The following is a 21855-nucleotide window of genomic DNA, read 5'->3' as shown; positions in this document are numbered from 1 at the left end:
CCAAATATGACCAAGTTGATTTTGAATTATTTTTGGATAAATATTAAATATAGTGTGAAGTAAATATTTTCAATTAAATCAAACTTTTATAGACTAATATTTTAATATTGTTACAATATCACAAATTAAATTATAATAGTTTTTTAGCCGAAAATATTTATGTAACTAATATACAATGTTCACATTTTAATAATCAAATATCAACTTCAAGGTCTAATTGATAACAAATTAGTTTAATTAAGGGGGTATTCTGGTCCAGAAGTATGAAATTTCAGGTAATTTTTGAAGTGCCGTAAAAAAGGCAATCAATATTTTTAGTATGCATTTTTTTTATAAGTTATTTATTAACATTATAAGAATACAGAAATAAATAAAAAAAAAGTTGAAAATTCAAAAAATTCGCAGCTGATGAAGTAGGAGAGTCTCAAAAAATTGGCACGTGAATTTACCCACGATTCCAACTCTCTTAGCAATCGGAAATAAAAAAATAAAAAAGATTATTAATCTAGAGTAATGACGCTATCATTGGAACTACGGAAAAGTTGAAAAAAATTTTTTTCACAAAATTGCGACTATGAAAAAAAAAAAAAAAAAAAAAAAAAATGGTTTTTTTACTTTCAAATTTTTTAAAAATAGTAAAAATTGAAATTTGGGGATGACCGTAGTTCCAACCATAGCGACATTACTCTAGATTATTCTTATAATAAATAACTTATAAAAAATGGATAGTAAAAATATTGCCTTTTTTTTACGGCACTTTTAAAACTACCTGAAATTTCATACTTCTAGACCAGAATGCCCCCTTAAAATAGATAAGCACAAAAAAACGCTGTCCAAATACCTACATATTTGATATTTTATATTAATCACCTGAAATAATTAACATAAGAAGTAAAAAAAAGTTTGTTTTTAAGACAATAATTATTAAAAATGAAAGTACCAATTTTTATACATAAATACTCGATGACTTTAAGACTTAAGAATATATTTTTCGAGTTACTTATAATAAAGTTATCACTAAGCTCTCTTGTACTTATAAATAATTATTTTTTTTAAAACACAGCATTGTTCAATTTATAATACAAAGTTTATAAATATAATGTACATTTTTTATTGATTAAATTATCTTACAACAGTAGGTTAATAAAAAAATAATTACTGATTAATCCTTATGACCTATACAATTAATCATCATGAAAACAAGACTAACAATTCCATTAATAAAAAAAATCATTTATAAATAATTTTTCATGTAAATATAAAAAAAAATTGTAAAAAAATTCCTAAAATCTCTAGAAATTTTTCACGTATATTAATTTAATAATTTATTTTTACTTATAATAATTATATTAATTATATTAAAGTAATTGAACCGAACCATCTCTAACCAAATGAGCAACAGCCTTATATTGAACAATATGCTGCGAGCCTTCAGCGATATTTAATTCCCTATCAGTTCCCGGTATAAGAATCCCTTCAGCAGCTTTATCAGCACGTATAAAAACATAAGAATTTAAATTAGGCTTGACAGTGAGCTTGTCAATCTCCAACTCCTGAAAAGTACCCGGTAAATGTTGGAGCACAACACTCTTCAAGAGTGTCTCCATGTTGGTAGTCCAATCTTTAGCAAATTGGAGCTCACTATCCGACAAGTAGCGATTATTCGCACTGCGCTTAGCTTCTTCCTTGATGATATCAATAGCATAGAGCTCTATTTTCTCCAACCGCGTTCTCAAGTAACTAGTTATCAAGTATCTGATCCGGTCTATCTCCATTCGATGAATCGTTACGCGTAAGTCGTCTTTAGGAAGCGACTCGATGTTTACTTCCATGCAAGTTATGTGTTCCAGAAGACCGTCCACGTGGTCAGACATGTGTTTCAGGATTTCTGGTGATGACTTTTCATTTTGCCAAGCTTGAGTTAGTTCTTCCAGAACTTCTGCTACTGTTTTAGGCTCTTCGTTATCTGACTCGATTATTTCTTCTTGATTATCTTCATCCATTTTTTTTTTTTTTTATTTTTTATCAGTCGTTTACCTGCAATTTATTTTTTCACAGTATTTATTTTTTACAAGTACAGTTTTTAGTGAAACTAAAATTAGCCAACATCTAAAAATTTTTATGATCTTTTTTTATGAAAGAATGATTACAAAAAAATAAAAAAAATTTTTTTTCATTTGTTAAAAACTTCAAAAACTATAAGTGCAATTTTTTAAAAATATTTTTAACAAATTAAGCAAAAAAAAATCAAAATGTCGGCTAACTTTATTATTATTAACAATTTAATTGCAAATAAAAAGATTCTTAATAAAAATTGCACGCATCATTTTTAAAATCTTCTAGGGAAATTTTTTTGTAATAATTTTTTCAATAAAAAAAATTTTCAGATGGCTAATTTAAATTTCATCAGTTTAAAGCATTAATATTATATTATCCTTATAAATATTATTTATTTTAATTTATAAAAGTTATTATAAATTTTTTAATTAAATAAAAAATTATTTTTATTAAATTAAATTTGATAATAAAATCAGCAAACATCTAAAAATTTTATTTTTTTATAAAAATTAATCATAAGAAAATTTAAAAAAAATTCTATCAATTATTTTTTATAAATTTCTACTTATGAAATTTTTAGTTTAAATTTTTTAATGACTAATTATGTTTTTTTTTTTTGTTATTCTAAAAATTATTAGACGTCTGTTACTTTTAGGATTATAATTAAATGGCAAAAAATAAATACTAAACTACTTACCGGTTTACAAGTGATACTTATAACTATACTTATAAATATAGGTTATATTTATTATTTATTCCGCCAAAAATATTTTTAAATATCGATTTTTTAAATTCGATATATCGATATTTTGGCGCGTAAAATTTTGAATTTTCAAAAATGACATCTGGTGTGATTTTTAGATTTCTTAAAATTTCATCATTAAAAATTAATAACAATCATAAAAAATAAATTATATAATTATTTAAGATTGAAAAAAATAAATTAATTAATACGAAAATTAAATTAGCTGACTGAAAAATTTTTATAATTTTTTTATTAAAAAAAATTAAAAGAAATTTGACATGTAAAAAATTTTTTTAATTTTAAATAATACTAAAGTTAGCTGACGTTTTAAATTTAAAAATTTTTTTTCATTTATTAAATTATAATAAAAAAAAATTTTTTTTAAATTGCACTTCTAGTTTTTTAAGTTTTTTACAAATGAAATTTTTTTTTTAATTTATTTATAATAAAATCAAAATTCTAAAAATTTTTAGATGTGAGCTAACTTAATTTTGATAAATTTTAAGTGCAATTTTAAAAATAATTTTGATTGAATTAAAATAACTAAAAATTGTCAAATTTTGACTAATTTTAGTATCTTTAATTAATTAATCCAAATAATAAAATAAAATCATATGTTTCTAAAAATAATAATTCAAGTTATTGAAGTTCAAGGACAAACTTATAATAATTGTAAGAAAATATAAATTTAAAGCTACTTAACTTCCAATCCGTCTATGAAACCATATAATGTGATATAATTAATAATTATAACAATAATTAATTAATAAAAAAATAATTTCCAGTTCAATTATTACACATTCATCAACAATTAAAAAAAATGACAAGTTATTATAAAAAATAAAAAAAGTATTAAAATAAAATAATATAAATTAAGTTACTGAGTGATCTTGATCTTGTTCTTGACTCAAGAATTTATTTCCTATTTATTTTCAATAATAAAGTACACGAATTTGTGTACACTATATTTGTTGATTAAATTATATGGTTTCCGTTTGGAGCACGCAAGGTGTCCTCAGGTATTCTTAAGTCCTCCTTAACTCAATAAACAACGTCTTAAGACTATTTGCCGACTTATACGTAAGTTTAAGTACATATAGTAAACATCCGAGGGCACAGCGGGGTGAATGTCGAACTAGGGGTACAAATTGTGAGTACTTGTTCGATTACCGCTTAATATTTAAAGCGAACTCGGAACGACAGGACGAGCTGCATCCGACAGTGGACCACTCCGCTTCCTCACCACAATAATCCTCTGCTAAATTTGTGCACCCGTGCTTTAACAAAACTTGGATTAGTTTGTTTAGTTACAATTTTTTCCAAGAATTTAATAATATAAAAAGTAAGTACCAGTTCAAAGGCATCAAGATAAAATATTAACACTATTTTTTATAATTATTTTTTGTTATAATTTATTTGTTACAAAAATTCTTAAAATTATCAAATATTCACTAAATTAATAATTATTCATTTATTTATTATTATTAGTGTTAATATTTTATAATAATAAATAAATTAATAATTATTCATTTAGTGAATATTTGATAATTTTAAGAATTTTTGTAACAAATAAATTATAACAAAAAATAATTATAAAAAAAATTGACATTTAGAAATTTTAAAAAATTTAAAATGCAATTTTTTTTAAATAATTTTTTTGAAGAAATTTGTTTGTTATAAAAAATTAAAAAATTGTCAAGTGACAGCTAGATTTAATGTCATATAATACTAAAGTTAGCCGACATTTTTAATTTTTTGATTTTTTTTTTAATAATTAAATTAGAATAAAAAAATATTTTTTAAAAATTGCACTTAAAGTTTTTCAAGTTTTTTACAAATCAAATTTTTTTATAATAATTTTTTCAATGAAAAAAAATTCTTAAAATTTTCAAATGTCGGCTAATTTAATCTTTATTAATGCCATTAATAATAATAATAAAAATAAAAATAAAAATAAAATAATAATAATAAAGTTAGCCAAGATTTTTAATTTTTTGACTTTGCTTAATTTATTAAATTAGAACAAAAAATTATTTTTAAAAAATTGCACTTAAAGTTTTTCAAGTTTTTGCAAATGAAAGTTTTTAAAAATTTTTTATAATCATTTTTCAATGAAAAAAAAATTCTTAAAATTTTCAAATGTCGGCTAATTTAATCTTTATTAATGTCATTAATAATAATAATAAAAATAAAAATAAAAAGAAAATAAAATAATAATAATAAAGTTAGCCAAGATTTTTAATTTTTTGACTTTGCTTAATTTATTAAATTAGAACAAAAAATTATTTTTAAAAAATTGCACTTAAAGTTTTTCAAGTTTTTTACAAATGAAATTTTTTTATAATAATTTTTTCAATGAAAAAAAATTCTTAAAATTTTCAAATGTCGGCTAATTTAATCTTGATTAATGTCATTAATAATAATAATAAAAAGAAAATAAAATAATAATAATAAAGTTAGCCAAGATTTTTAATTTTTTGATTTTGCTTAATTTATTGAATTAGAACAAAAAATTATTTTAGTTTTTGAAGTTTTTTACAAATGAATATTTTTTTTTTTTAATAAAAAAAAATTATAAAAATTTTTACATGTTGGCTAACTTTATTTTCATCCAGATAAAAACCTATTTCTTCTTTACGGTGACAATATTATATTCTTCTTATGGTTAAAAAAAGAAATAATTAAATATTTTTAAATAAATTAACAAAAATATTTGTTTTGAAGATGACGGTGCTAACGGGTCCCAGTTTTGCCGCATATGGCAGCGGTGGTTGGGCTCGTGGGCCCAGCAATCAAACGGTGGTCGACAAAGTCCTACCGGAAATGTTGCACCTAGTTGATGCCCATTGGTATCAATTCCCACCGATGAATCCACTGTGGCACGCAATCCTTGGTTTTGTTATTGGCTGCCTGGGTTGTGTTTCAGTTATTGGAAACGGCATGGTTGTCTTCATCTTCACCTCGACTAAAAATTTAAGGACACCCAGCAATTTATTGGTTGTCAATCTTGCTTTTTCAGACTTTTTAATGATGTTCTGCATGGCTCCACCTATGGTAATTGATAATTATAATAATTAATCTAATAAAAATTAATTTTGCAGATATTTTATAATTTTTTTAACAAATAAATTATGGCAAAAAAAATTAAAAATTTAAAAAAATCAAAATTTTTTAAAAATATTTTTTTGGAACAAATTTCTTTTTTAAATAAAATTAAAAAATTGACCAAGTGATTGCTAACTTTAATATCATTAAATTAAAAAAAAATTTTTAAAGTAATAATTAAAAAAAAAACGTTGCTTAATGTAACTTTATATTTATATATTAATAAAATATAGATTTAATTTTTATATGATCATTTATTATTTTTAACAAATTTTAAAAATTAAATTTTTTGAATAATAATAAAGTTAACTGACAATTGTCAATTTTTTAATTTTTAAAACAAGTTAAGTATAAAAAATATAATAAATATATATAGTATATTGATAAATAAATAAATAAATAATATAAACAATTTTTCTAAAAATTTTCACTAATTTTATTTTTTTGATAATTAAATTAGCCGATAACTGAACATTTTTAGAATTCTTAATTGAAAAAAATTAAAAGAAAAAAATTTAACATGTAGAGAGAATTTAAAAAATTCTAAGTGCAATTTTTAAAAAATATTTTTTATTAATTATTATTTTTATTGATTTAAAAAAAAAAACAAAAATTTTCAAATGTCTGCTAATTTTATTATCATTTTTCACACGTGGAATTTTTTATTAAATTTTTTTTTTCATAATAATTATTAAATTATTAAGCTATAAAATTCTAAAAAAATTTCTGAACAAATTTTTCTTGCTATAAATTAAGTGTTAAAAAATTTATAAAAATTATCAGCTGTCTTCTGTCACTTTCAGTATCATATTTTTTTTTTCTAAACCAGAGAAATTTTTTTAATTAATAATTCTAATAATAAAAAAAAAAAAAAATTTTTTCTAATCAGGTAATCAATTGCTTTTATGAAACATGGGTCTTTGGTCCACTGATGTGTCAATTATATGCCTGTGCTGGTTCCCTGTTCGGATGTACCTCCATTTGGTCAATGACAGCGATTGCATTTGACAGGTACAATGTTATTGTCAAGGGTTTAGCAGCCAAGCCAATGACTATTGGCGGAGCATTACTACGAATCTTGGGTATCTGGCTGTTCTGTCTTGCATGGACTATCTTCCCACTTTTCGGATGGAACAGGTAAAATAATTATGAAACTAAAATTAGCTGACAACGAAAAACGTTTATGTTTTTTTTATTAATTGAATTACCATTAAAAAAATATTTTTAAAAAATTGCACGTATAGTTTTTCAAATTTTTTACATGTGGAATTTTTTCTTTAAATTTTTTTTTAATGATTTTATCAATAAAAAAAATTCTGAAAATTGTCAGCTGTCTGTTAATTTTATTTTCATAAAATAATAATTAATCTATTAGAAGACAATTAAGAAATAATAAATAAATACATTTCAGATACGTACCGGAAGGTAACATGACTGCTTGTGGTACTGACTACATCACCAAAGATTGGTTCTCAAGATCATACATCCTCGCGTACTCGGTGTTTGTTTACTACTTGCCACTTTTCCTCATCATCTACAGTTACTACTTTATAATCTCCGCTGTAACTGCTCATGAGAAGAATATGCGAGAACAGGCCAAGAAAATGAACGTCGCATCGCTTCGATCTCAGGAAAATCAAAATCAAAGCGCTGAGTGCAAACTTGCCAAGGTAATTAATTAATTAATTAATTAATTAATGCATTGAAAAATTGCTAAAAAAAAATAAATGAATAAAATTTTGCTTTATTAAATAATGAATTTTGTTAAATTACACTGTACTTTCTTAACTATTGACATTTATAAAGATATAAACTCATCCCGATGTTACACACATCGAGAGCTTTCATTTGAGTACCCACATGCATTTTCATATATTTTTCATATATACATATATATAATACATAAAATATATGAAAAATTGATATGGGTACTCAAATGAAAGGTCTCGATGAGTGTAATATCGGGGTGAGCTTATATCTTTAAAAATGTCAATAGTTCACAAGATACAAGATCAGTTCTTAATTATTAACATTTTTAAAGATATAAGCTCATCCCGATGTTACACACATCAAGACCTTTCATTTGAGTACCCACATGGTATTTTTAATATATTTTATATATATATATGGTATTTGTGAAATATATAAATATATAAAATATATGAAAAATTGATATGGGTACTCAAATGAAAGGTCTCGATGAGTGTAATATCGGGGTGAGCTTATATCTTTAAAAATGTCAATAGTTCACAAGATACAAGATCAGTTCTTAATTATTAACATTTTTAAAGATATAAGCTCATCCCGATGTTACACACATCAAGACCTTTCGTTTGAGTACCCACACGGCGTTTTTTATATATTTTATATATATAGTATTTATGAAATACATAAATATATAAAATATATGAAAAATTGATGTGGGTACTCAAATTAAAGGTCTCGAGAAGTGTAACATCGGGGTGAGCTTATATCTTTAAAAATGTCAATAGTTCACAAGATACAAGATCAGTTCTTAATTATTAACATTTTTAAAGATATAAGCTCATCCCGATGTTACACACATCAAGACCTTTCATTTGAGTACCCACATGGCATTTTTTATATATTTTATATATATAGTATTTGTGAAATATATAAAATATATGAAAAATTGATGTGGGTACTCAAATTAAAGGTCTCGAGAAGTGTAACATCGGGATGAGTTTATATCTTTAAAAATGTCAATAGTTCACAAGATAGCAATGTCAGTTCTTAATTATTGACATTTTTAAAGATATAAGCTCATCCCGATGTTACACACATCAAGACCTTTCATTTGAGTACCCACATGGTATTTTTAATATATTTTATATATATGGTATTTGTGAAGTATATAAATATATAAAATATATGAAAAATTGATATGGGTACTCAAATGAAAGGTCTCGACGAATGTAACAATCAAGATGAGCTTATATCTTTAAAAATGTCAATAGTTCACATGTTACAAGGTCATTTCTTAATTAAGTGTCTAGAGATAGAGTATTTTCGAATGCAGCCTAAATACTTATTATATAAATTGAATATCGGTGAGAATGAAATGAAACCTTGAAAATGCACAAACTCAAGTCAAGACCTTTGCAATGACTAAATTTCACTAAAAAAAACCGATTTTATCATATAAATACACTGGCTACAAAATTTTGCTTATTCTCTTAATAATATAGATAATATTAAAAATTAAATAAATTACAGGTTGCATTAACAACTATTTCCCTGTGGTTTATGGCCTGGACTCCATACTTGGTAATAAATTACGCAGGAATCTTTGAAACCATAACTATCAGTCCTCTTTTCACAATCTGGGGATCCGTATTTGCTAAAGCCAATGCTGTATATAATCCAATTGTCTATGGTATCAGGTGAGTTATAAAATAAAATAAAATAATTATGACTCAGAAGTTAATTAAAATTTTTTTTTCTAATTTTATAGCAATAAAATTATGAAAAAAATTTACACATATAAAAATTAAAAAAAATTAATAATAAAAATTTTTTTTTATTGTAATTAATTGTTATAAAAATTAAAAAAAAAATTTGTCAGCTTTCAGTATCATAATTAATACTTTTCATTGATTAAATTAATTAATTAATTAATTATTTTTTTTTATTTTATTAGTCACCCTAAATACAGAGCAGCATTATTCGCAAGATTCCCATCATTGGCTTGCGCTGAAAAATCATCTGACGGCGATGCTGTTTCCACAACGACCACTACTACTGAAGGTGAAAAAGCCAACGCGTAAGCGCTGTTAATTAAATCGAGACAATAAAATAAAAATGAGTCATCAGTAATTAATTATTAAAAGTCTCGAGAATAATTTATAACAGTAAACGGAATACTCGCAAGAATAAACTCTTAAAGAGTTATAAAATTAAAATAATTTCGATATAATAATATCTATTGCAAGTATCTGGCTCATTTAATTTATTAAGAATTGTATATATTGTGTAATTATATATTTTAAATAAAAAAATGTAAGGTGAGTTGTGATTTGTATGAAGAAATAGGAAGAAGTGCAGGTCATCTTAAATAAATGAAAAATGTGTTAAAAAATTTCCGTACTTCTGGAGATTCCGTTTAATTTGTGATAAATTAGTATATAAATTTATAATAATTACAAATTGGATGATCTGCGCTATATTCACCGGGCACCAGTGTAACCAATTATTTATGTTGTTCAGCAGCTGTAAGATTGATAAAAATAAGGATTCATAAATCGTTTAGGGTTTACGATTTTTTTTGCACCACAATAAAAGTCGTTTATTACCCAAGCGATACGATGAGTTTAGCTTATTTTATTATTGTTAATCTTAATGTCTTCTGAAGATTACGAACATTTGAAGACGGTAAACCCTCACTAGTATGTGGCTTCATTGTAAGACTATTTAAATCAATGTTCACCAGCACCACATGTCTGAACAACTGGCAATATTGTATCTGTCATTAATTTTTTATTATTAAATAAACCCTTCAGGCAAAATAATATTTTTTTATTATTTATCCTTTACATTATTTTTCAATAATAATTAACTATAAAATTTATTATTTATTTTTATTACAATTATTATTTATAATTAATAAATATTAGATCAATAATTATGGTAGTCAATAAAGTATTGAAGTCTAATAAATAAAATATCGATTTGTTGGGGTGGTAATTAATTTTTGTACGTGCTAATAAATTAATTATGTAGGCCCAAGATTTTTGCCGAAGATATTAGACTTGTAAAAAAAGTTGTGATAAATTTTAATTTTTTTATAAATTAATTTTTGCTAATTGTAAAAATCTTAATTTTGAAATTACAGATTTTTTATTGGTCTTAAGAAAAAATCATAAGAGACATTTTTTTTTTGTAAAATTAAATTTTGAACTTTTGTTTAAAAAATTTTTTATACGACCAATATTTCCGCTGTAATATAAAAAATTTGACATTATCAATTGTTAATAGTAACTTTGCAGTCATTATGTAATTGCCGTGACTTTTGAAATATAAATAAACAAATTTTTGCCTTATTAAATAATGACTTTTGTTGAATTACACTGTACTTTCTTAAAAATTGACGTTTTCAAAAATATAAGCTCATCCCGATGTTACACTTATCACGTGCTTTCATTTGAGTACCCACATGAATTTTTGATATATACATATATATAATATATATTTTAAAGATATAAGCTCATCCCGATGTTACACTCATTAAGAGCTTTCATTTGAGTACCCACATGCATTTTTGATATATTTTTCATATATACATATATATATAATATATAAAATATATGAAAAATTGATGTGGGTACTCAAATGAAAGGTCTCGATGAATGTAACATCGGGATGAGCTTATATATTTAAAAACGTCAATAGTTCACAAGATACAAGGTAATTTCTTAATTATGTTAAATTGCACTGTACTTTCTTAAATATTGACATTTTTGAAGATATAAGCTCATCCCGATGTTACACTCATCAAGAGCTTTCATTTGAGTACCCACATGCATTTTGATATATTTTTCATAAATTTATATATATAAATATATAAAATATATGAAAAATTGATGTGGGTACTCAAATGAAAGGTCTCGATGAGTGTAACATCGAGATGAGCTTATATCTTTAAAAATTTCAATAGTTCACAAAATACAAGGTAATTTCTTAATTATGTTAAATTGCAGTGTTCTTTCTTAAATATTGACATTTTCAAAAATATAAGGTCATCCCGATGTTACGCTCATCGAGACCGTTCATTTGAGTACCCACATCAATTTTTCACATATTTTATATATATAAATATATGAAAAATATATCAAAATGCATGTGGGTACTCAAATGAAAGCTCTTGATGAGTGTATCATCGGGATGAGCTTATATCTTTAAAAATGTCAATAGTTCACAAGATACAAGGTCATTTCTTAATTATGTATCTAGAGATAGAGAATTTTCGAATGCAGCCTAAATACTTATCATCAAAAATTGACCATTAGTGAGAATGATATGAAACCTTGAAAAGGCACAACTCCAGGTCAAGACTTTTCCAACGATACCAAATTTAACCATAACAACCTATTTTATCATATAAATACACTGGCTACAAAATTTTGCTTATTCTCTTAATAATATAAATTTTGAAATTAAAGCAAAAATCCTGGTCCTAAATTTATCAGTCATTCAAGCCTCAGTTTTAGTTGATGTAGTATCATCGCTCTTCGGCGGAGGAGGAGCTCCGATACCTAGACAGGGTAATCTCTCATGAAGAGCTGCGCGATATTTCGGATGACTGACTGCGTAGACAAGAGGGTTGTAGCAAGCATTAGTTTTGGAGAAAAGAGACCCCCAGATCGTGAACAGAGGTGATAAGAAAGAAGCTTCGAAAACGCCGGCGTAATTTATCACCAGGTACGGTGTCCATGCCATGAACCATAGTGACACTGTGGTGAGTGCTACCTTGGCTAACTTGGCCTCTGCACTAGGACCATCTTGGTCTCCACTGCGTAGAGATGCTACGTTCATCTTTTTTGCTTGCTCTCTCATTGCTTTTTCATGCGTTGCTACGGCCTTGAGTTCAAAAAACTCGCTTAGAAAATTTTTAAGTTTTAATTTTGTTTTGTATTTTGTACTTACGGATACGATGAACCAGTAGCAGTATATGATGGTAAAGAGTGGAGTGTAGTAAACGAATAGAGAGTAAACCAAGATGTATGATCTTGAAAACCAGTCTTTGGTTAAATAGTCTGTTCCGCAGGATGTCATATTACCTTCTGGGACGTATCTGTTCCATCCGAATAGTGGAAGAAGTGACCAGGCAAGAGCTAATATCCAAACAACTGAGATTTGGATTATTGCTCTGGGTATTGTTAATGGTGTACCTGACATTCCCTGAAAAAAAAAATTATTTTAAGTATTTTTTATGAAAATCAATTTTTTTATCATTTTTATTAATTTAAAAAATTGTTTATTAATTTAAAAAACTTTTTATTAATTGAAAAAAAATTTTGTTAATTTAAAGAACTTTTTATTAATTTAAAAAACTTTTTATTAGTTGAAAAAAATTTTTATTAATTTATTTATCAAAATTGTGAATAAAAATTTATATAAAAAATTTTATTTGACTTTTCATGATACTGAAGACATCAGAAGACACCTGATGATTTTTGGGTTTATCTTAAAACAAATAAAATAGTATTAAAAAAATATTTTAAAAAATTTTCATTCATCATTTTTAAAAGTGAAAATTTTTTTATAAAAATTAAGTTAGCCGACATAAAAATTTTTTTTATTGAAAAAATTATTACAAAAAAAAATTTCATTTGTAAAAATAGACGATCGTCTAGTGATTTAAATAATACATATAAACAGAGTTACATTCATTACCAGAATATCAGAGGACTTAAATCTAAGTCGCGTAATGTATTATATAACACTACTATTATTAATTATGATGTCTATATTTTCACTGGAACTTGGCTTAACAGTAGTATTTTTTTCATCTGAATTATTTGATTCTAATTTATTAACTTTTAATAAAATATCTAATTTATGCACTTTTAGGTCCTGACTAATGAAAATAAGAAAGGAAATTAATTATAAATGTAACTCTGCTCGCTTAGTTAATTTATGTTAACACATATTAATTTATAAGGATTAAAAATTAAATTTTTTTTTTAGTTCATATAGATTTATATTATTACCTATGTTTTTCATTCTGTCGAAATCTTCAACTTTGTAAAAATTGAGTAAGCCTGTTATTGGCCCTTTATTTATTTATTTATTTATTTATTTTACTTATTTATTTATTTATTGGCCTAAAGGCAAATAAATAAATAAATAAAAAACTTGAAAAACTATAAGAGCAAATTTAAAAAAATTTTTTTTTGATTTTAATTTAATAAATGAAAAAAAAATCAAAAACGTCGGCTAACTTTGTTATTATATTTTTTTTTTTTGATAATAATTAATTTGTTTAAAAAAAGATAAAAATTTTTTAATTTTTATGAATTTTAGTTTCGTGATGATCAACAAAAAATTTTATAATCTTCACGAAATTAAAAAAAAAATTATAAAAAATAAAAATTAATTTACCTTCACAATAACATTGTAACGATCATAAGTAATCAACACCATGGTCCAAATGGATACACACCCACATAATGACCCAAACATTGCATAAACATCACACATCAGTGGCCCTAAAAATCACAAAAAAAATGTATTAAATAAATTTATACACTGAAAATAAAATTAACTTGAATCAAGAGAAAAAATCTTTAAAAAAATAAAATTTATTGAAACCAAGAAAAATTTCTTAGTTTAAAAATTCTTCAACTCAAATTAAGAAGATAAATTTCTTAAAAATTATTTACTTGATCCAAATAAATTTTTTTTTTTTTTTTGTAAAAATATATTGAATAACTCACCAAGTATCCAAGTTTCAAACCAGCAATTGACAACCATAGGCGGAGACATGATAATCATCATCAAGAAATCGGAAAAAGCGAGATTGACCACCAGAATATTGTTAGGTGTCCTAAGAGAAGGCATGATTAGAAAAATATAGACAACACAGCCATTACCAGTCCATCCGAGAATTCCAATCACAACCATCACTATTCCCAGAGCTTTGTGCCATATGTGGTGCATCGGCGGGTACTGATACCAGTGCGGGTCGACCAAGTGTAGCATTTCTTCAGGCACTTTGTCCGCGACAGTCTGATTGCTGTATCGCATCCACTGCTTCGCGGCGTGAGGTCCCATTGACAGAGCAGCGTGTGATATCAAAGCGACTCCAGATAAAGGAGAAGCTTCTATTGAAGCTGCTGTTGTGGTCAATGCTGTTGATATTGAGGACGCTGGTAGAATCGTTGATGTAAAATTCTCCATGGCTGAGTGTATCAAAGTCGTATCCATTTTTTAAAAATTTATTTCACTGGAACTAACAGGGTTTTTTCAGATGTAGTTCATCAATTCTCTGTGGTACTGACTCGGTGCTCAGCACAATCAATGAACCTTCGTGATAGCTTTTATAAACCTCCGAAGCCGGCGAAAATTTGAATATCATATTTATTATTCAAATCAAACTCTTGTAATCTTGACATTGAATTTTTTGCTAGATGGACTTAAGTATAATTCATAGCAATGGTAATGATAAATGTCAGATTTGATTTGTACCACTGTCAATTATAGTATTTATATTATTTTATCAGTTTATTTAAATAAGATTAAAAAAGTATTATTAGTTATACAATTATTAGTAGATTTTATAAAAATCTAACTATTGCAGCCGTCCTCATGGCGCAACTTTGAAAAAATTTAGTCGTTTTCTGACTCAGTTTTTCGAGCTGAGTCAGAAAATGTATATAGTTCAAAAGTTTATATATGTATGTATTTATACGATACAACGCGGCTTGTCAGCACGATAGCGTTTTCAATTTATAACCGATTCTTCTCAAACTCAACATGCTTTATCTATCGATCAAGACCAAGGTTAAGTTCGAAGATGAGCTTAATCGGGCGAGTAATTTGGAAATGACAGGATTTTGAAATTTTGAAAATCGTAAAAATTGATGTTTTTACTACTTCAACTTGATATAATTACTGATCGAGACAAGATATAAAAATTCGGTAAAATGCATCGTAAAGCTCTTTTAATAAGCTTCAATTTCCACTACTCAGAAGTGGTAATAGCCTCAATATTACTCCTTTTAGAATTCGTTTAATGAAACAGTTTTACTGTTGCAGCCGTTTTAGAATTATTGTCTGCATCATAGCTTAATCATGATGTAAATTCAATAATTACGATAATGATTAGTCTTTCGTGTAATGTTTTCAGGTAATTCGTCAGTAAATATGTCACAAATTAGTTCTATATATTGTTTTCTTCAATTAAAATTTTATCCGGTTTCAAACATCTGATTGATTTGCAAATTGTTGTTCCTAAGCAGTTATTTAAAATTTGGTCATTTATAATTCAAATTTTATAATCTTTGCAATTCTTTGAGAAACTTTTTCTTCAAAAGTTAATTTTTTTTCCAAAATTTGTTCTAAATAGTTTTAAATTTATTATTGAATTTTGTTTTTAATTCATAAATTAAGTTATACATTATTAGTGTTATTATATTATTTTATTAAAAATCAATTTTCTTTATTTGAAAAATCTACTTCCATTTCGGCTGCCAAATGGCCTTTTTTTTCATTCTTATTATTATTGTTAAGGTAAAATTAAAGTTTATTTATTTCAGTGATCGTTTAATCTTACGAATTTGTTGGCTACGTCCTTCAAGCAAAGCTGCTTCAAGTTCTTCAGCAACGTGTAGCAAGTTTGTAGCATCTGACTGGAGGATAATGTGCTGGAGTTTGTTGGACTCGTCGGAATTTTTTAAAGCAAAGTCCATTGTTACAAAAGGATCGCATTGCTTTAACATTGATCTTGAGGCAATCTAAAATTATATATTTTAATTGTTCATTTTTTGGATGAATTTTTATGTTTTTGATTTTAATATTAGGATTATTAATAAAAAAATTAAATAAAATGTAAAAAGCCAATTGGCGTTTAAATAAATAAATAAAATACTTGAGTTTCAAATCTCCACTCCATGTTATGATACTCGGGTAATTTAAAGCCGATATTTGTTAATGATGATTCTAACTCTGGCTTTTTAGAAGTGTATAAATTAGTTATTAATGGTTCTTTGTCGTCAGTAAATCCTAGAGAAATTACTAATTCTTTCAAATCATCGGGAGTTAACTGAAAAATGAATTTAATGATTTAATTATTAGCTAAAATATAATTAATTATTTTTATTTAATGATATTGAAATGATAATTTTTTGAGTTTTCTTGAATAATAAATTAGGTCTAGAAGATTATTTTTAAAGAATACTGCAATTGAGAGACATATAATAATTTTTAAAAATTTTTTAACAAATAAATTAAACAAAAAAAAATTATTTAAAAAATTCCATATAAAGAAACTTTCAAAAATTAAAAATAAAATTTTTTAAAAATAATTTTCTAAACCTTGTTGATATTTCAAGATAAATCAAAAAATTTTCAAGTATCTGCTTATTTTAGTGTGATTAAAAAATTAGATTTATAATTTTTATGAAAATTAATTTAGCAGATATTTGATAATTTTCTTAGAAAATAAATTATACAAAAAAAAATTATTTAAAAAATTCCATATAAAGAAACTTTCAAATATTAAAAATAAAATTTTTTTCTAAATGATTTTCTAGGTCTTGTTTATATTTAAAAAAAAAATCAAATAAATTTCAAGTTTTTACTTATTTTAGTCTAATTAAAAAATTAGATTTATAATATTTATAAAAATTAACTTAGAAGATATTTAATAATTTTAAGGATTTTTTTTTTTAATTAATTATGGCAAAAAAAATTGACATGTAGAAATTAAAAATTCAATTTTTTTAAAAATAATTTTTTAAAGCTAATTTGTTTGTTAAAAAAAATTATAAAATGGCCAAAACTGCTAACTTTAATGTCATATAATTTTTTAGAGCTTCTAAAGATGAAATTTTTTTGAATAAATTTTTTCTTAACATAATTCATATGTTAAAAAATTTTTCTTAATTATTAGATGTCTTTTAATTTTAGTATAATTTTTTAAATACCTTATTTTTGCATGATTCTATCAATAAATTGATCAATCCTTCAATTGATTGCTTGATATTATCCGGTTCTACCTCCAGTTTTTCTACAAAAAATTAATTATATTTTTTAATTGAATAAAAATTAATTTTCTTGTAAAGTTTAATAAATAATTTCAAAAACTTACGAGCAGCATTAATATAAAGTTTATAATTATGTCCTTTTTGAAAATAATCATTGGTTAATTTACAAAAATCCTGGAGAACTAAAAAAAAATTATTAGAGTAATTAAATAAAATTAAATTAACTATTTAGTACCTTGCGGTGGTAGTTTTGATAAAAATTCAAGATGCTTGCGATTATCTTCATCTAAAATTACTTGAGACATTTTTTAAAAATATTAGTGACAAGTAAATAAATAAAAACACCAAAATATTTACTTTTTAGTTATCAAACTAGTCACCAGAGGCAGCACTTGACTGAAAAAAAAAAAAAATTATCTCAATTATCACGTGGAGAAGATACGGAAAATTTGATAGCGGGTTTTATTGTATGAATAAAATATAAAATACTAAATATTAAATAAAAAATTACTCAACTTTCGGAGAATATAATTTATTAAACGTAAAAAATTTAATTACTACTATTACAAATTGATTTATAAAAAATTTTAAATTGCCTTGAAAAACATAAAACACAATGTTGATAAATTATAGCTTATTTATAAAATATGTATAAACTTAATTTATGTATTAAAGTCGATTGTCGGAGTTCCGTTGATTATAAAAAATAATATTAACGATTAAACGTTCAATGATAAATATAAAGCCTTAGAACTAGATTCACAATAGTTAATAAGTAATAATAATAAATGAAATTAAAAAAAAAATACTGGGTACAATATCGTTCACACCGTTATTTTTTTTTGTTTCCTGATTTATATAAATTAAAAATTTTACTGCTAATTGTCATATAAAAGTATAAATGATGATATGAGTATTTATCGCATCATTTCGTGAGCCATTTGAAGACATATTTTCATATCTTCGTGATCGTGTATTGAACTTTGTATCCTGTAAAAAATAAATTAAATTTATTAATAATAGTTGCAAAATATTTATTATTATTATTATTAAAAATGATACTAAAATTAGCCGACGTTCAACAATTTTTGTATTTTTTTCAATAATTTAATTGCAATTAAAAAGATACTTAAAAAAATTGTACGCGTCATTTTTAAAATCTTCTAAGGTAAAAGCCCCAATAGATGATCATGTACCAGTATATGATCACTCCATGTATTTGTATACCTATATTTGTGAATATAGATATACAAATACATGGAGTGATCATATACTGGTACGTGATCATCTATTGGGGCTTTTACCTTACATGTAAAATTTTTTCTTTTAATTTTTTTAATAAAAAAAAATATAAAAATTTTCAGATGTCGGCTAATTTAATTTTTATAAAGAAAAAAACTTACTTTTTTGAAAATGTTTCTAAAACAGAACGATCAAAATTTCCATTTAACAAAGCTTGCTTACAAAAATTCGCAAGGCTAGAAAAACATTTTTGTGACGTATTATCTCCATTATTCCATTCTGGTAAATCTTTAGTGATAGCCCAAGCTATAAAAACATAATGCATCAAAGAAATCCAGTGTTGTGACTGCAACAATTTCATTCCTTGTTCCATCAAAGTTTTCTAAAAAAAAAAAAAAATTTATTAGTTAAAAATAAAAAATCGTATATATATATATATTAGACTGTCGCAAAAAAACCGACTATTTTTTTTTTTTGATCCTCGAGTGAAAAAATGTTAGTTTTTGATGTTTTAAGAGCTCTCTTCAAAGGACAGCTTAAAAAAAAATTTTTAAGAGGTCGCTCCAAATTTTCTTTCAATTTATTAGTAACTATTTAATTGGATTAACATTTTTTGACTCTGAAATTTAAAAAAAATTATGAGCAACCTTTCAAAATTTAAATTTTGAATTGAAACTTTCAGGAACTTATTTTTTTTTACATTTTTTATATACGTATATATATATATATATATATATATATATATATATATATATATATATATATATATATATATATATATATATATATATATATATATATAGTTTTTTATGAAAATTAAATTAGCTGACATTTAAAAATTTTTATAATTTTTTTTATCGAAAAAATTATTAAAAATCAATGAGTTAAAAATTTTCATTTGTAAAAAACTTTAAGTGCAATTTAAAAAAAATATTTTTTTGTTCCAATTTAATAAATGAAAAAAAAAAAATTAGAAATGTCGGCTAACTTTAGTATTATAGTTTTTTTCATTGTTAATTATTCATCTTTAAATTCTTTATTCATACGAATTTATTTTGGATATTTAACCCCGCGACCCAATTGAATATTCTATAGAAATGCAAATATCAAAAAATTTTAATGCATACAATTTAATTCAAGCCGTTTAACAAGTTTTTTTTCTTTGTACTCAAACCCAGCCTCTTATTATATTAATATTGATTCCATTCCATATAATATGAAAATTAAGTTAGCCGACATCTAAAAATTTTTATAATTTTTTTTCAAATTGAAAAATTATTACAAAAAAATAAAGAAAAATTTCATTTGTAAAAAACTTGAAAAACTATAAGTGCAATTTTAAAAAAATATTTTTTAGTTCTAATTTAATAATTAAAAAATTAAAAACGTCGGTTAACTTTAGAATTATCCATAAAATAAATAATACTAAAGTTAGCCGACGTTTTTAATAATTAAATTAAAACAAAAAAATATTTTTTAAAAACTGCACTTAAAATTTGAAAAGTTTTTTACAAATGAAATTTTTTTTTTGTAGTCACTTTTTTAATAAAAAAAATTTTCATTTGTAAAAAACTAAAAATTGTGAATGCAATTTTTAAAAAATATTAAAAAAAAGTAGTCATTTTTTCAATAAAAAAATGATACCAAAATTAGCCGACATTAAAAAATTTTTGTATTTTTTTCAACAATTCAATTGCAAGTAAAAAGGTACTCACAAAAAATTGCACACATAATTTGTTTAAATCATCTGCATGTGAAATTTTTTCTTTTAATTTTTTTATGATAATTTTTTTTAATAAAAAAATTCTAAAAATTTCAAGATGTCAGCTAATTTAATTTTTGTTAAAAAAAATTAAAATTATTTTTAAATGTCAGCTACTTAATTTTTATATATAATAAACATACCTGGAAGGCATCTAAATGTACATAGGCACGTATGTAAGCAGAATCTCCAGCAGAAATGAGACTACTAAAAATATTCTGCCTTAAAACACCCAACCTCTCCTGCAACGGACTAACATCAGCTGCTGGAATAATATTAAGAATAACATCCCGCAATTTAGTATCACTGGACAACGTCCCTTCTTCTTGCATTGTAACTAAGTTCATGATCATCTTAACCAGCTGTTCATTGCTCAATCCTCTGAGGCCATTCAATAAATTATTTCCATTAAATTGGCAATCACCGTTCATTAATTTGTACTTTTTATCCGGAGTAGTCAAATGCGACTCGTTGAATTCTCCTGAAAGATCTAGCCTCTTTTTAATTGATAAATGTTCGCGCATCATTATTGGCGACTGCGATTGAGAGTCGGAATTTTTTTCTGGAGTATGTTCACGCGCGCTGTAGCTCAACAAGCTGTTCCTCTTGGAGTCAGCCTCGGGTGACCAGATTATCGTCTTGCTGCGTCGACCACGCTTTTGAATCACCAGCTCGTCCGGACTCGAGGTCGCTATCGAAGCAGAGTGCCAAGGGCTCCGGTCCGTGTTTAAATTGTTGTTTGGACTTGCAACAGGTGGTGATCCTAAGGATACTGATAAACTTGTCATGTCGGGGATTACGGCCAACGCTTGCCGTAAAGAACTGCGACGTCTTGGTCGTTGTCCGAAAAAATCTGCTCGAGTTGTCATTTTATTATCTGATTCTGTGGATAAATATTATTTATTTTGGCGAGTATTAAATTAGGTTATAGTTGGGACTATTGGGAGTAATTATTAACTCACTGGGTAAAAAATTTAAAAAAATATTAATTTAATATCAACTAAGTATTATGACACTGTTATGAGCACTTTTATAATTATTTTGATTGTATATTATCAAATACATGTCATAAGACAACACTGCACGCGAACACTATCAACGACACTTATTCTGGCGGGAAAAGAAAAAAAAAATACGGGTAAACAATACACCTAAACACCTATACATTATTGTATATAAGTACTTAACTACATAACCGTTTTATTTTTTTTTACAGA

The 21855-nt window shown here is 24.7% G+C and overlaps 5 protein-coding genes across 6 annotated transcripts; 1 reads left to right on the top strand and 4 right to left on the bottom strand.

The window, feature by feature from the left end:
- Positions 1–1319: 1319 nt before the first annotated feature.
- On the bottom strand, positions 1320–13881 carry LOC123263470 (DNA replication complex GINS protein SLD5). The gene is made up of 3 exons (XM_044726255.1): positions 13870–13881; positions 2756–2771; positions 1320–2037 (listed from the first exon to the last, which is right to left on the bottom strand). Exon 3 carries the CDS (start codon positions 2001–2003, stop codon positions 1359–1361), a length of 645 nt encoding a protein of 214 aa, XP_044582190.1. The 5' UTR covers positions 2004–2037; positions 2756–2771; positions 13870–13881; the 3' UTR covers positions 1320–1358.
- On the top strand, positions 3978–10437 carry LOC123263460 (rhodopsin-like). Its single transcript, XM_044726240.1, has 6 exons — positions 3978–4145; positions 5528–5857; positions 6798–7045; positions 7320–7578; positions 9146–9312; positions 9570–10437. Exons 2-6 carry the CDS (start codon positions 5528–5530, stop codon positions 9694–9696), a joined length of 1131 nt encoding a protein of 376 aa, XP_044582175.1. The 5' UTR covers positions 3978–4145; the 3' UTR covers positions 9697–10437.
- Positions 12011–15162, bottom strand: LOC123263456 (rhodopsin-like). The gene is made up of 4 exons (XM_044726236.1): positions 14365–15162; positions 14030–14136; positions 12572–12826; positions 12011–12505 (listed from the first exon to the last, which is right to left on the bottom strand). Exons 1-4 carry the CDS (start codon positions 14852–14854, stop codon positions 12119–12121), a joined length of 1239 nt encoding a protein of 412 aa, XP_044582171.1. The 5' UTR covers positions 14855–15162; the 3' UTR covers positions 12011–12118.
- A 983-nt stretch (positions 15163–16145) lies between these two features.
- LOC123263472 (COMM domain-containing protein 2) lies at positions 16146–18013 on the bottom strand. Its single transcript, XM_044726257.1, has 5 exons — positions 17870–18013; positions 17739–17816; positions 17575–17657; positions 16518–16691; positions 16146–16383 (listed from the first exon to the last, which is right to left on the bottom strand). The coding sequence occupies exons 1-5, from the start codon at positions 17937–17939 to the stop codon at positions 16177–16179; spliced, it is 612 nt and encodes a 203-aa protein (XP_044582192.1). The 5' UTR covers positions 17940–18013; the 3' UTR covers positions 16146–16176.
- A 224-nt stretch (positions 18014–18237) lies between these two features.
- On the bottom strand, positions 18238–21827 carry LOC123263462. 2 transcript variants are annotated; one of them, XM_044726244.1, is made up of 4 exons: positions 21601–21827; positions 20782–21515; positions 19038–19258; positions 18238–18624 (listed from the first exon to the last, which is right to left on the bottom strand). In XM_044726244.1, the coding sequence occupies exons 2-4, from the start codon at positions 21505–21507 to the stop codon at positions 18552–18554; spliced, it is 1020 nt and encodes a 339-aa protein (XP_044582179.1). In that variant the 5' UTR covers positions 21508–21515; positions 21601–21827; the 3' UTR covers positions 18238–18551. The 2 variants fall into 2 exon arrangements, with proteins under 2 accessions (XP_044582179.1, XP_044582178.1); XM_044726243.1 differs by having other exon boundaries at positions 20782–21826.
- Positions 21828–21855: the final 28 nt, after the last annotated feature.

Source organism: Cotesia glomerata, linkage group LG4 (assembly GCF_020080835.1).
Source record: "Cotesia glomerata isolate CgM1 linkage group LG4, MPM_Cglom_v2.3, whole genome shotgun sequence".
In the NCBI taxonomy this organism is placed as follows: Eukaryota; Metazoa; Arthropoda; class Insecta; order Hymenoptera; family Braconidae; genus Cotesia; species Cotesia glomerata.
The sequence above is the reverse complement of the archived record's forward strand: the minus strand, read 5'-3'. Positions and strand labels throughout refer to the sequence as shown.